The sequence below is a fragment of the Pelodiscus sinensis genome, unplaced genomic scaffold (genome assembly GCF_049634645.1).
Source record: "Pelodiscus sinensis isolate JC-2024 unplaced genomic scaffold, ASM4963464v1 ctg62, whole genome shotgun sequence".
NCBI lineage: Eukaryota > Metazoa > Chordata > Testudines > Trionychidae > Pelodiscus > Pelodiscus sinensis.
In genome coordinates, this window is record NW_027465946.1 from 91,351 (window position 1) to 106,365 (window position 15,015).

At 59.9% G+C, this 15,015-nt stretch overlaps 1 protein-coding gene across 2 annotated transcripts in view; it reads left to right on the top strand.

Annotated features, from left to right (window-relative positions):
• Positions 1 to 14,336, top strand: part of ACTN4 (actinin alpha 4) — an 81,812-nt gene extending 67,476 nt beyond the window's left edge. For both annotated transcript variants that reach the window (XM_075917223.1, XM_075917222.1), the window contains exons 10-21: positions 17 to 247; positions 1,178 to 1,325; positions 2,613 to 2,763; positions 3,863 to 3,971; positions 4,099 to 4,239; positions 4,587 to 4,769; positions 7,763 to 7,897; positions 8,486 to 8,665; positions 9,068 to 9,214; positions 10,196 to 10,276; positions 11,467 to 11,625; positions 11,967 to 14,336. In XM_075917223.1, coding sequence (XP_075773338.1) covers positions 17 to 247; positions 1,178 to 1,325; positions 2,613 to 2,763; positions 3,863 to 3,971; positions 4,099 to 4,239; positions 4,587 to 4,769; positions 7,763 to 7,897; positions 8,486 to 8,665; positions 9,068 to 9,214; positions 10,196 to 10,276; positions 11,467 to 11,625; positions 11,967 to 12,125 — 1,824 coding nt within the window. In that variant the 3' untranslated portion in view covers positions 12,126 to 14,336. The remainder of the gene's footprint in view (positions 1 to 16; positions 248 to 1,177; positions 1,326 to 2,612; positions 2,764 to 3,862; positions 3,972 to 4,098; positions 4,240 to 4,586; positions 4,770 to 7,762; positions 7,898 to 8,485; positions 8,666 to 9,067; positions 9,215 to 10,195; positions 10,277 to 11,466; positions 11,626 to 11,966) is intronic.
• The last annotated feature ends 679 nt before the right edge of the window (positions 14,337 to 15,015 follow it).

Sequence of the window (15,015 nt, forward strand, 5' to 3'; positions counted from 1 at the left end):
CTCTGCCCTTCCGCAGCTGCTGGAGTGGATTAAACGCACTGTCCCCTGGCTGGAGGACCGTGTCCCACAGAAGACCATTCATGAGATGCAGCAGAAACTGGAAGACTTCCGTGACTACAGGCGGGTCCATAAGCCTCCCAAAGTGCAGGAGAAGTGTCAGCTGGAGATAAACTTCAACACCTTGCAGACTAAACTCCGGCTGAGCAACCGGCCTGCCTTCATGCCCTCGGAGGGCAAGATGGTCTCGGTGAGTAGCTGGGGTGTTGCCTGAAGCACGCAAGGGGGGCAGGGCGAAGCAGAGCAACGCCTGCAGCACAGCGGAGTGAGCACAACTCAGTTTAGCCCAGCTAAGGAGGGAGCTGGTTTGAGTCCACTTTCTGCTTCTGTTAACTGTCCAGCAGCAGCTTCCTGCTAGGGACCTGTGTACAGGGCACTGCGGCCTAGAATCAGCCGCCTTGTATTCTGCATGCTTCCTGGCTGCAAACGGTACTGCCTAGAAGGGCTGGATTTGTGAGCTTGCGTTGGAAGATCAAGGGCCAAATCTGAATCTCGCTTACCCCCACAAATACCGGCTTGGGAGTGCAGTAGTGTAGGCCAGGGCCCTTCGTGGGCATTAACAGCCATTTCAGTGTCCCGTTTCTCTGTGTGCCAGAGATGCGCAAGCTCTTCTGCTCCTGGCAGCAAAGACATTGTGGCATTTAACTTCCCCCATGGCTAGTGATGCTGCTGCTCCGCCAGCCGCTCCACTGATAGTCCTTGCGCACTCCTGCCCATGGCTAGGAGAGGTGGTGCGTCCCTGCCCCGACATCCTGCTGGAAATACGGGCTACTCATGCACTTCAAGGCCAGAAAGGCCCACTGTGATCATGTGGTCTCGTCCCCTGTATAACTCAGGCCAGAGACCTGCCCCCAAATAACTCGAGCAGAGCTGTTGGAGAAACATCTCTCCTTGATTTAACCCTGCCCAGTGATAATTAATTCCTCTGTTAGCCATGTTCTTTGTCCAGCTTCAGCTTCCAGACATTGACCGGCTAGATCTCCCCTGCTAGACTGGCAAACCCTGGAAATATTTGTTCCCCATCGTGCTGAGATTTCCCTTATGTGCTTCATACATTTTTCTGGCTCTGACCCAACTATTCATTGTTCTAACCCACTGGCTTCCTATGCTTGAACCTCAGGACATTAATAATGGCTGGCAGCACTTGGAACAGGCTGAGAAGGGTTACGAAGAGTGGCTGCTGAACGAGATCAGGCGTCTGGAGCGGCTGGACCACCTCGCTGAAAAGTTCAGGCAGAAAGCCTCCATCCACGAGTCTTGGACTGAAGGTAGCCACGTGTCTCTGGGCCTAGGAATTGGTCAGGGTGAGCTGGGTCTGGCAAAAGGAACATAACAGCTATACTGGGTCAGAGCAAAGGTCCATCTAGCACAGTGTCCTGTCGGCTGACAGTGGCCAATACCAGCTGCCCCAGAGGGAGGGAACACAACGGAATCCTCACGTGATCCCTCCCCTGTCATCCATTTCCTGACAGAGGCTAGGGACACCATTCCTACCCATCCTGGCTAATGGCCATCGATGGACGTAATCTCCATCAATCTAGCTAGCGCTTGTTTGAACCCTAGTCCTCACCACATCCTCTGGCAAGGAGTTCCACACGTCAACTGTGCACGGAGTGAAGAAAAACTTCCTTTGGTTTGTTTTAAACCTGCTGCCTCTTCATTGCGTTGGGTGACCCCTAGTTCTAGTGTGGGAGCAAGTCAGTAACTTTTCCTTGTTCACTTTTTCCACACCAGTCATGATTTTATGGCCCTCTCTCCTATCCCCCCTTCAACTCTTCTTTGTGAAGCTGAAAAGGCCCAGTCTCTTTAATCTCTTCAGATTAAAGTCTCCTGTGAACTCCCTGCCAGAGGATTTTGTGAAGACTGGGACTTTGAACAAAGCTCAAAAAAGAGCTAGATAGATTCCTGGAGGTTAGGTCCATCAATGGCTATCAGCCAGGATAGGTGTCCCCAGCCACTGTTTGTCTGGGAACGGGTGACAGGCGAGGGATCGCGTGAGGATTAGGTTGTAATGCCCCCCTCTGGGGTATGTGGCATTGGCTGCTGCTGGCAGGCAGGACACAGGGCTGGATGGACCGTTCTTAGGCTCAGATGTTCTTACTGGCCACGGGTGTGTCTGACCCTACGCACTGCAGCATCCTGTGAGCGCAGGTAGAAGCTGAGCAGGCTGCCGCCGTGTTAGTAACCTTCCCGGGCATCCCCTTGCCGCTCAGTCGCTGCCCTGCAGAGTCCCTCCAGCCTGGGCTGCCCTTGGCTGACTTCATGGCCAATCTGCCCGGGGCCGGGGCCATAGCACCAGGTGGCTGCTGCTCTGTTAATCTGCCATGTCCTTGCCCTTAGAGGGCTGAGCCCGTCCCGTGAAACCCCAGCACGTGGGGACAAGATCTGTGGATGCAGAGGGGGTGAGCCAGGGATGGGACACCGCTGCCCATCTCTCAGCCTTCTCTGCGAGCTCCAGCTCCTGAGTGTGGTGGGGGCAGGGGCAGACCCGCAAGGCTGAATGTTGCTCCCCTGGGTGCTGGGGGTGATGGGCTGTGCTGCTCTCCCTCCCCCAGGGAAGGAAGCCATGCTGAGGCAGAAGGACTACGAAACCGCCACCCTGTCAGACATCAAAGCCCTCATCAGGAAGCACGAGGCCTTCGAGAGCGACCTGGCAGCTCACCAGGACCGTGTGGAGCAGATTGCAGCCATTGCGCAGGAGCTCAAGTAGGCGCCTCCCATGGGTCCCTGCCCCCTTCCGCCCACCAGCGGCATGGCTTGCCTGGCCCAGACAGCATAGCCACGTGGGGCAGGAGAGACCGGGCCTGGCTTAGTGTCAGGAGTGGCTTGTCAGTCGCTGCCGGTCCAGTGCCCGGCCTGCCCCGTCTGTTCTGTTCCACCCCTGTGTAAGCCCGGAGAGGCGTTTGCCGGGTACCCATCGGTCCCTGGCACCGATTCCCCTGTCCGGGGCCTGGACAAAGAGACACTGTCCCAGGCTTTGGCAGAGTTGGGCGCTCTTACACGCTTTTTTCCAAGGAGGCCTGGCTCTTGCGACTGGACTGTTGGGCACCTCTGTTTGCTGGGTCCTACGAGGGTGGTGCTCCCCAGAATACACACAGTGCCCCCATTGTTCTGTCCCCGTCCCCTCCCCCGCTGTACAAATGCAGTTATTGTAAGAGATTCCAGCGAGCCGCGGCCTCTTTCCAGCCAGATAAACTTGCGCACAATTAGTTCACTGAGAGCCGAAGGCAAGGCACAGCCATGAATGGAGTCCTTATCCCAGTGGCGGAGAACCTGGAGCACTGCTTCCTGGAGAGAGCCTGCGGAGGGGAGGGGCAGCTGCTGTCTCCCTTTCAGCGGGGCTCACGGCTAGCCCTGCCACCCTCCCTCAGCCTCCAGCTTTACGCCCAGCCTCAGACATGCACCCACTTCTGGCCTTCCAGCAGCACTCGGCCCCGTGCTGGGGGCCTGCGGGTTAAGCTCCCCGTTGCTGAAAGTGCTGCCTGTTGGCAGACATGTCTGCGGCACGCTCGGCTCGGTGCAGGCGCCGCAGCAGAGGTGAGGCGCTGCTTCGCCATGCCTGCTGCGCGACCCCACAGGGGACGGCTCCAGCAGCCCTCCCTGCTGCACCGTGGCTCCTCGGGTCCCACCTGCTGCCGCCGGGTAGGCAAGGCCACTCTAAGCAAGGTGGTGCTAGCTGGTGGAATCACACACCCCTGCAGCCTTCCCCACGTCCCCCAGTGCCCTGGCTGGGAGGCTGGAGCTGGAGGGGAGCCACGGTCTAGGGAAGGCTTTTAGCAAGTACATTACTTGTGTGTTCCCCCAGTGAGCTGGATTACTACGACTCCCCCAGCGTGAATGCTCGGTGCCAGAAGATCTGTGATCAGTGGGACGCTCTGGGGTCCCTGACCCACAGCAGGAGAGAAGCCCTTGAGGTAAGCAAGTCTTTGCTGGTGCTGTGCTCTGCCTCCCAGAGGCAGGGAGAGGTAAAGAGCCGCCACGGCCTGGTGGAGGCATGCCCGTGCCTGTTCCTAATTCAGCTGGGCCTGTCCCCCTGCTCAGAAAACAGAGAAGCAGCTGGAGACCATTGACCAGCTGCACCTGGAGTACGCCAAGAGGGCGGCGCCATTCAACAACTGGATGGAGAGCGCCATGGAGGACCTGCAGGACATGTTCATTGTGCACACCATCGAGGAGATAGAGGTAGGAGGGGCCAGGGCTTGGGGACACTGCTCCCCCAGGCTAGAAGGCTGGCTTATGTGGCCGTAGATCGTGCTCCTTGGAGAGGCTCTTTGGGGCCATCTTGTGACTGGGTTTCTGTGCCCCAGCGTCCCACAGCTGCGGTTAGGTTGGGTCGCTGGGATCCAGAGCGTCTGTTTCCATTGACTTGTGAGCTCTGATGCATCTTTTTGCCTGAACCCCTCACCACCTGAGGGCGCTGCAAGGCAGCATTTTGCCTGTCCCCAGCGGGGCGGGACAGGGCTCGCTAAAATGCTCTCTGGCCTCTTAGCTTTCAGCTGTTTGTCTGACTGGGATGCTCTCTCTGCCAGGGCCTGATTGCCGCGCACGACCAGTTCAAATCCACCCTGCCTGACGCAGACAAAGAGCGTGAGGCCATCCTGGGCATCCAGAGCGAGGCTCAGCGAATTGCGGACTACAACAGCATCAAGCTGCCCGGGAACAACCCCTACACATCGGTCACCCCGCAGATCATCAACTCCAAGTGGGAAAGGGTGGGTAACGCTGCCCACGCTCTGCTTGCAGGGCTGCCCAGAAGTACCCGGGTTTGCTCAGCCATTGCTGGCTTGTTCGTCAGGCTGCCTGGCTGGAAACCTAGCCACTGCCTTGGGAAAGAGAGCAGGTAAAATAGGCTCCTGCTGCTGATGCCTCTGCCCCCAGCTGACCCCGCTCATAGGGTGTGCTGTGGATGGTCACTTGTAACCCGTTCGCAGCCCCGTGGATGGCTGCGTGTTCCCAGCTCTGCGGGCTTATCGGGGGAGATGGGGGTTCAGATCGCTGGATGGCTGTGTGTTCCCAGCTCTGCGGGCTTATCGGGGGAGATGGGGGTTCAGATCGCTGGATGGCTGTGTGTTCCCAGCTCTGCGGGCTTAGTGGGGGGGGGGGGGCTCTGATCGCTGGATGGCTGCGTGTTCCCAGCTCTGCGGGCTTAGTGGGGGGGGGGGGGGGGGGGCTCTGATCGCTGGATGGCTGTGTGTTCCCAGCTCTGCGGGCTTAGTGGGGGGGGGGGGGGGCTCTGATCGCTGGATGGCTGTGTGTTCCCAGCTCTGCGGGCTTATCGGGGGAGATGGGGGTTCAGATCGCTGGATGGCTGTGTGTTCCCAGCTCTGCGGGCTTAGTGGGGGGGGGGGGGCTCTGATCGCTGGATGGCTGCGTGTTCCCAGCTCTGCGGGCTTAGTGGGGGGGGGGGGGGGGATCTGATCGCTGGATGGCTGCGTGTTCCCAGCTCTGCGGGCTTAGTGGGGGGGGGGGGGGGCTCTGATCGCTGGATGGCTGCGTGTTCCCAGCTCAGTAGGCTGGGGGGGGGGGGGGGCTCTGATCGCTGGATGGCTGCGTGTTCCCAGCTCTGCGGGCTTAGTGGGGGGGGGGGGGGCTCTGATCACTGGATGGCTGCGTGTTCCCAGCTCTGCGGGCTTAGTGGGCGGGGGGGGCTCTGATCGCTGGATGGCTGTGTGTTCCCAGCTCTGCGGGCTTAGTGGGGGGGGGGGGGGGCTCTGATCGCTGGATGGCTGCGTGTTCCCAGCTCTGCGGGCTTAGTGGGGGGGGGGGGGGGGCTCTGATCACTGGATGGCTGCGTGTTCCCAGCTCAGTAGGCTGGGGGGGGGGGGGGGGGGCTCTGATCACTGGATGGCTGCGTGTTCCCAGCTCAGTAGGCTGGGGGGGGGGGGGGGCGGCTCTGATCGCTGGATGGCTGCGTGTTCCCAGCTCTGCGGGCTTAGTGGGGGGGGGGGGGGGCTCTGATCACTGGATGGCTGCGTGTTCCCAGCTCAGTAGGCTGGGGGGGGGGGGGGGGCTCTGATCACTGGATGGCTGCGTGTTCCCAGCTCTGCGGGCTTAGTGGGGGGGGGGGCTCTGATCACTGGATGGCTGCGTGTTCCCAGCTCTGCGGGCTTAGTGGGGGGGGGGGCTCTGATCGCTGGATGGCTGCGTGTTCCCAGCTCTGCGGGCTTAGTGTGGGGGGGGGGGGGCTCTGATCGCTGGATGGCTGCGTGTTCCCAGCTCTGCGGGCTTAGTGGGGGGGGGGCGGGCTCTGATCGCTGGATGGCTGCGTGTTCCCAGCTCTGCGGGCTTAGTGGGGGGGGGGGGGGCTCTGATCGCTGGATGGCTGCGTGTTCCCAGCTCTGCGGGCTTAGTGGGGGGGGGGGGGGGGCTCTGATCGCTGGATGGCTGCGTGTTCCCAGCTCTGCGGGCTTAGTGGGGGGGGGGGCTCTGATCGCTGGATGGCTGCGTGTTCCCAGCTCTGCGGGCTTAGTGGGGGGGGGGGGGGGCTCTGATCGCTGGATGGCTGCGTGTTCCCAGCTCTGCGGGCTTAGTGGGGGGGGGGGGGCTCTGATCACTGGATGGCTGCGTGTTCCCAGCTCTGCGGGCTTAGTGGGGGGGGGGGGGGCTCTGATCACTGGATGGCTGTGTGTTCCCAGCTCTGCGGGCTTAGTGGGGGGGGGGGGGGGGCTCTGATCGCTGGATGGCTGCGTGTTCCCAGCTCTGCGGGCTTAGTGGGGGGGGGGGGGCTCTGATCACTGGATGGCTGCGTGTTCCCAGCTCTGCGGGCTTAGTGGGGGGGGGGGGGGCTCTGATCACTGGATGGCTGCGTGTTCCCAGCTCAGTAGGCTGGGGGGGGGGGCTCTGATCGCTGGATGGCTGCGTGTTCCCAGCTCAGTAGGCTTAGTGGGGGGGGGGGGGCTCTGATCGCTGGATGGCTGCGTGTTCCCAGCTCTGCGGGCTTAGTGGGGGGGGGGGGGGGCTCTGATCGCTGGATGGCTGCGTGTTCCCAGCTCTGCGGGCTTAGTGGGGGGGGGGGGGATCTGATCGCTGGATGGCTGCGTGTTCCCAGCTCTGCGGGCTTAGTGGGGGGGGGGGGCTCTGATCACTGGATGGCTGCGTGTTCCCAGCTCTGCGGGCTTAGTGGGGGGGGGGGGCTCTGATCGCTGGATGGCTGCGTGTTCCCAGCTCTGCGGGCTTAGTGGGGGGGGGCGGGCTCTGATCGCTGGATGGCTGCGTGTTCCCAGCTCTGCGGGCTTAGTGGAGGGGGGGCGGGCTCTGATCACTGGATGGCTGCGTGTTCCCAGCTCTGCGGGCTTAGTGGGGGGGGGGGGGGGGGCTCTGATCGCTGGATGGCTGCGTGTTCCCAGCTCTGCGGGGGGCAGGCTTGGATGCAGCAGTGGGTCCCTGTGGATTTGCATTTCCAGGCGGCATGAGGAGCACAGCGCGGGGGGCACTCGCTCTGCTGGCTCTGGCTCAGGGCAGGTAACTGACCTGCTTTGTGCATTGCACAGCCAGGAAGGAGGGTGCATTGCGGAGAGCAGGGGGCAGCAGGCCTTTGCCCTGTGAGCGGCATCACGCTGCCTGGCCTCGGTGGCTGTTATAGCCGAACTTCCTCTGCTGACAGTCTGCTCCGGGATCCACGGGCCCATCCCTGGGCACCTGCCGCTTCACCAGCCCTGAGCAGGGCAGAGAGGCCTCGGTTCCATGGGCTCCTTGTTCCTCACAGGTGCAGCAGCTGGTGCCCAAGCGGGACCACGCCCTGCTGGATGAGCAGAGCAAGCAGCAGTCCAATGAGCACTTGCGGCGGCAGTTTGCCAGCCAGGCCAACATCGTTGGGCCCTGGATACAGACCAAAATGGAGGTAAGAGCTCAGTCTGCAATCGCTGCCTCTGGGGGCGTCTGGGTCGGTCTGCGCGTGCTAAGTGATTCCCAGGAGGACTCGCTGGGAACTGGAGTGACCCAGCTGACCCTCTCAGCGCCGGAGTTAAAGCACCACCGGGTGTCCAGACAGCTGCCTTGAGCCGCTCTCACCCTGAGCAAACCGGAGAGCGGTCCCGCAGGGTTACTGCCCCACTTAGCCAGATAGCCCAGGCCTAGCCCTGCCTGGCCTGGCCTTTCCCAGCCGTGCAGCGCGCTGCTCTGAAAAGGGGGGGCGACTGGCACCTTCCTCATACTGGCTCCCTGGCAAACCCATTTCTGTTCCTGCTACAAGAGAACGGGCTTTTCTTCCTGCTCCACCCACTAGATTGCCCCCCGATTCCCTGGCAGCTGCACAGTGCCCCGTAGGGCAGAACTAGGCCTGCCAGCCTGGTATTGCGGGTGCGGGAGCAGGAAAGAGCCCAGCAGAATGAGCTGGCAGGAGACTGGTGTTGAGCAGGCTGTGGAGGGGGGCTCAAGTGTCCCTTTATGGAAACTCTCAGGCTGGCTGCTGTGCCCCCTTCCCCCCCAGGAAATAGGGCGCATCTCCATTGAGATGAACGGCACGCTGGAGGACCAGCTGAACCACCTCAAGCAGTACGAGCAGAGCATTGTGGACTACAAGCCCAACAGCGACGTGCTGGAGCAGCAGCACCAGCTGATCCAGGAGGCGCTGATCTTCGATAACAAGCACACCAACTACACCATGGAGGTAGGCTCGGGGCTCAGCTGCACCAGAGCCGCAGCGGGCTTCGGTCATTAAGGACCTCCCCTTGGGTCGCTGCCTTCTGCCCGCAGTTAAGCATTGGTTCAGTATTCTCCATCCCTTCTGTGTGATCTGTTGCACGTCGGTGTAAGTGAAAGGCTCCGTGCAAATGCAGAGGCTCTGCATGAAGCTGGCACCCCGGGGGCTCGTGGCTAGAGAACGTAGCTTTCTGTGGGCTCTGGAGCCAGGGTGCCATTGGTTTCCGTCCGTGCCCGTCGGAATGGGCACTGGGTGACCATAAGCCCTCTAGAGCTGTGTGGCTGGTGCCCATGTGAAGAGGCTCCCAGCGTCTCTGAAGTGCTCCTAGCGCCCGACGCCCCGGTAACAGCCTCTCTCCGGCTGCTGTAGCATATTCGCGTTGGCTGGGAGCAGCTCCTCACCACCATCGCCCGCACCATCAACGAAGTGGAGAACCAGATCCTGACCCGCGATGCCAAGGGAATCAGCCAGGAGCAGATGCAGGAATTCCGCGCTTCCTTTAACCACTTTGACAAGGTAACCACGGGGCCCGCACGCGTGGCTCCCGGCTGGTCGTGGGGCCACGGGCACCTAGGGTGCCAATGCTGGGCTTGGTGTCTGCTCTTTAACGTGCCAGCCTGGAGCGCCTTTCTCCACTTGTCCCAGGCCTTAGCCACTCTGTCCGTCTGCTAGAACTTCAGCAGGTAGACAGGGTGGCTGGGGGGCATTTGCTAAACCCCTTGCAAAGAATGAAGTGCTTTTTAGCAGAGGGGAGGAGAGGTGGAGCCATGGGCAGCTGTCCAGCAGCGGGTGCCCCTTGCTCGCCAGGGAGGCCAGGCAGAGCAGTGTCCCACCTAGCATTCCCTCCATCCTCTGAACAGTCCCTGTGCCAGCGTTAGTTGTGCCCTTCTGGCCCAGCCAGGCTGTCCGTGTTTCGGGAGGCGCCCAGGCACGCGTGAAGGACGCTTGTTCCCAACGAAAATGGCTTTGAGCTTCCTCCCTGCAAGCCTGGCCGGCTAGGAGGGCGCCAGTTCCCATTAAACTAGCGAGCTAGGGTCAGTGTGGCCAAAGCGCCACAGGCCGCTGTCGGGAAGTGGTTTCAGGAGCGTGTCGGAACCATTCTCCCAAGCGCCGCGGCGAGTGGGTGTCCCCACACAGCGGCCGGCGCACGCAGTGGAGCCAGGGGGTCGAGCTGCCTGGCTAGGAGCTCCTCGAGCACTTGACCCATGGTTTTGGGGGCTGAACTTCCTCCATGGCGTGAGCAAGCTGTAGGCATGTGGCTGCAGCTGGGGTTATAAGTGACAGCTAAGCTCAGGCTCAGTCAGCCCTTCCCTCCTGGGGCAGCGAGTTGATTTCAGTGCCACTAATGGCGTATTTTTCCCTTCTCCCTGCTCCCCATGTGCATGTCGTTCCTCCCCCTCCCCGATGTGCATGCCATCGTCTCCGTGAATCCTGGTGCGGCGCCTCGCCACGCTCTGACCCCTTCATCCTGCATGTTGTGTGGTTCCCCGACGGCAGGACCACGGTGGGACCCTGGGACCCGAGGAGTTCAAAGCCTGCCTCATCAGCTTGGGATACGATGTGGAAAATGACAGACAGGTACCGAGCGTCTACTGCACAGCCTGCCGCTGCTAATGCAATTAACATGGTCTCCTTTCTCTCTTCCTTCACCCCCTTCGTCGCTCCTCCGACCATTTGTGTGTGTGCGATTCTGACGTTCAACCCCTCTCCTCCATCGCCTGGCCACGCTGCGGCCATTTCCACGATGCCTTCGTAACTAAACTCTGCCTCTCTCTCCTTCCGTGGGGCCCTTTCCCTCCCTGTCCCCCTGTTGTCGTGTCTTTGCATGCCCCGTCCATCTGCCCCTCTCGGGGCTGGCCCCCTCCTCCCCTGCCATGCCCTCCAAATAGAAGCACACAGGAAGCATGGACACAGATGACTTCCGAGCTCTCCTTATCTCCACAGGATACAGCCTGGTACGCTCTCCGCTCGTTCGTTCCTTTCTTTCCCTCAAGTCGTGCTCTGCCAGAGCACGCCAGCCGGGACAGCCTCGCGTCTGGGGGCGCTGTCTGTGGCCAGGTGGTGGCGTGGCCAGAGGCCCTGCCCTCCTTGGCCATGAGCCCATCTGGAGCCCCGTGCTGCCTTGCCGCAGCTCAGCGCTTCCTTGCAAGAGCTACGTTTCCTGGGTGGAGCTGGCAGCAGCCACAAGTTGGGCAGACCCTCCATAAGCTGAGTGGCTTTGCTGAGGGAATCGGCCCGAGAGCCTGCGACAACTTACTGCCCTCTTGCCTAGCTGGGTTTGAGGGGCTCTGCTGGGGGGCCGATGCTCCTGCCTGCATCAGACTGCTCCCCTCCGGCATGTGCTCTGCAGCAGCCCTGGCCAAGCCCCAGTGGAGCCCCTCTGCCAAGGTGGGACTGGCTCGCTGGTAGCCACTCCTGGCCTAAGATCTGTTCCTGTCAGCAGGGGCTTGTCCCGGCCAGCTGTGTGGCACATGGCGGTCAGGACGGGGGCAAGGCACAGCCCATGGCCTGCACCAGGGCTCCGGCTCTGCAAGCTGGCGGACTCTTGCATGGCGCAGAGAATCGCTGTGGCCTTGCTCTGTACGAAGGAGCGGCATGGCCGGAGCAAGCTGTGTGGTCCCCTTGCTGGCCAGGAGCTGGGGGTGCCGATGGGAGGCCAGCTGGTTTTGCCCCACCTGGTGTGTTCGGTGTCACCCTTTCAAGCCCCATACCTGCAGCTCTGCCCGAGCTGGTCTCTGAGTCCATCAAAGCTTCTCCTCCCCCTGTAGGGAGATGCCGAGTTCAACCGGATAATGAGCGTTGTGGATCCCAACAACAGCGGGATTGTGACCTTCCAGGCCTTCATCGACTTCATGTCCCGAGAGACCACGGACACTGACACGGCCGACCAGGTTATCGCCTCCTTCAAGGTCCTGGCCGGAGACAAGGTGAGCTGGGGGTGTGTGGCCAGCCATGGCCTTCCTGCTGCTGCCTCGAGGCTGGCGCTGGAGCTGGCGCTGGAGCTGGGCTGGGGACGGGGAAGGCAGCTGGTAGCTTCCAAGCCATCTCCTCAGTAGCAAAACTGAACCTAGGAATGAGGTCCCCATCCGCAAGCGTAGCTTAAGGCCTCAGGCCCGGGGCCAGGCTGGCATGCTCAGACAGCCCACTGGCAGTTCCCACATCCTGCATCTGCTGTGCCCCATCCCCACCCAGCGCACTCCATGTGTCCAGGCACGGTCTGTGGAGAGTGTGTCACTTAGCCACTGACTGGCGCTCTCCTTCCCCCCAGAACTACATCACAGCAGAGGAGCTGAGGCGAGAGCTGCCCCCGGACCAAGCGGAGTACTGCATCGCTCGCATGGCACCGTACCAGGGGCCCGACGCCGTGCCCGGAGCCCTGGACTACAAGTCCTTTTCCACGGCCCTGTACGGCGAGAGTGACCTGTGAGCTGGCGGCGGCGGCAGGAGCAAGGCCCGAAGCTCTGCTCTGCATTCCCGCACAAACTGTCCCTCGGCGCCAGGATCGCCCGCCGGAGGAGGGAAGCCACATGCGCACTGGGCGATCCTGGGAGTTAGCCTGCATTCCAGTCGGTGGTTAGTGCATATTGATGAACCATGTACCTATGCAATGATTCTCTTCACTTCGCTCTGTTAAACGTGGGGGAGGGCGGGCTTCACATGTTTTTCTCACAATTAGTCGCTTTGGGATTTCCTGGCAAGGGGAAGAAGGGAGAGTCTGCCAAGCACGCGGCGGCTCTGGTTCAGATGGCTATTTTTGTTAAATATAGCCCCTTCTATTTTTTCAACTGAGCTTAAAAAATAATCTGTTGACTAGTCTGTTTGAAATTGAACCTTTCCCTTTGCTGCCTCTTTGCCCTCTGTAATTTATGCCACTGTGTAGCAGAAACCCGAACAAGTCTGTCACCCCAGCAAAATCCATCGGAGCAGCATTTTTCAGGGATTCCCTCTTTTCCTAACCCTGCCTCCATACAGATCTCGTGCCCCCAAGTCCAGTCACTTCATTTCGGTAGCAACGACAGGGTCTAGCAAACCCCCAGCTAGCTAGTCCAGGCCTAGTGCAGGATGGGGGAAGCAATGCAGCCTCCCTTCATGCAGGCGTCAGCACAGCTCCCCTCCCCCAGACTGTGTGCAGGAAAAGCAGCTCCCTGCTTGGTAGCATCGTCTGCTGCCTCATCATGGCTGTTTCCTCAGCGAAACTAGATGGGCTGACAGGACGTCCGTTCTGTCCCTTGGGGCTGACGCTGCCACCTTGAGCCAGCCTGCAGAGGAGCCTCTGGTGCCTAGCGCAGTACTTGCTGGCTATTGCCTTGCGCGCTCTGTGGTTTAATCTTCTACTCACAGAATTGCAACGTTCCCTTTGAAAAGTGCAGTGCTCGGTTTTTTTGGACTTTGTGGGGAAGCGTTCTGAATCCTCCTTACGCAGACCAAATTCTCTGAGCTCTGGAGGCAGAGAACTGTGTCCCCACCCTAGGAAGTCTTGGGCCCGCTGGCTTTTAATGAACCGGCACATTTTGAATAAGAACAAAGCAATAAGGCGTAAAGAAAAAACCACTTGATTGCTGAGCTGCAGCCCTGTTGCACTGTACGTACTCCGGAGCCCTCGTAGCACGGTCGGGTGGGTTTTAAGCGTGTTTGTTTGGGGGGGGGCAGGCCAAGTGAAATGGTTTTGCATTCCCATTTCTCCCCACTTGCCACAGATGCACTGAGATCAGTTTCACTGTCGCACGACTCACCTGCGCCGTCCGGGGAGGGTTTCCCATTGGGCTGAGGCACAGAGCTGGTGGCACACGCTGGGGAAGGGGCTGTTCCCCTTCCCACAGGTCTCTTCACTCCGGTGCTAACGGGCCCCGAAGAGCGTGTGAGACTTGGGCTGCATCCCTTGATTCTCAGCCGCTGGCAGGCCCCCTTACACCCCTTTAGCAAGAGGCTTTGGAGAAAAGGCAGCTAAGCACTGTTTGCTGCATGCATGACAGGCCCAGGCCTGCTCACTCACTGTGCCCACACGGCTGGGAACCTCTTGGGTTTTGGGGAGGGAGGAGGAAATGGCGCCGGGCCCTGTCTACAGGCAGGAGGGAGGCCGGGCGCTCAAAGCATGTAGGAAATCAAGGCCGTGGCATGGCCTGAGGAGCAGGCATGCTAACACCCCGTCTGTTCAGTTCACTGCTGGGCATCTCCTGACACGCTTGTTCACAGTTGTCTTGGAGCAGGATTTTCTGAGGACCAAAAACAAGCTTTTTAAAAAATCATAGGGTTCCTATTTACTTTATGGATTTATTATATAAATATATATTCACCTAGCATCGTATCGTACAGGGTTTCTTTGTCATGTAATTAAAATATTGCTGATTATTGTAACAATGGAAACTGTAACATTCCACACCTTTGTCATTCATCCTTTTTTTTTTCCCCACCCCTTTTGGCATTGGAGACTGGTAGTCATAGGAGCATTTTATTGTGTTCACTATTGACTGTCCTTCAGCGGTGGGGATGCACGTGTCCGCAGGTAGGAAAACAGCAATAGGCAGCAGTCAGCTTTTATATGCCTCTTCTGTTCTACAGACGCTTTGAGGTTTCTGGGAAACCAGCCCTCCTCCCTCTTGGGACAGGACAATAAAATGTGTCATATTTTTAAGGGTGATCATACGTATCCTTCTTCCCTTCCTCCGAAGCGCACTTCCCGCCTCCTGCGCGAAGGCTCAGCCGTTCGGAGCCATAGGAGAATTTCAGGTGCTTCAGCTGAATCTCCTAACCAGTGAGGATCATTTTGAGTCTTCAGAAGCATCTTTTACACCCTCTCTCCTGGAATGGGGGCTGGAGTCGTGTTCTCCCTTTGCTGCAGGTGGAGAAACTGAGGCACGGAAGGGTAGTCCTTGCCAGGGTGGGGTGCTGAACCAGACTGATTTGCAGAGCTTCACACCACACCTCTCCCCACTTCGAGTCCAGGCTGGAGTCACATTGACTCCAAGCACTGCTGTTAGCAGGGACGTGGATAGGACCCATCACATCTGGGGACTCTGAGCTTTGCTGTGTGAAGGCCCATTGAAAACCCAGACAGAGCCTTGTTTCTCAGCTGCGGCTACCCTGGGCTGCATTCAGGCTGAGCACCAGGGCTGAGGCCTGCTCCAGCCGTTGATTTGCAGTTCTGCCCGAAGTCTCAAAGGTTACATTCCTTTCCCTGAAGCGAAGGGGGTGTCCTTCCCTCGGCCCGAGTTTGGGGGCCCTTCCACAGGCTCCTTTGTGCCTGCCTGGCCCTCTGGAGGGGGATTCACGTTAAAGGGAGAAGGTCCGGTTTGATGTGGTGCTGCCCGCATGGGGGA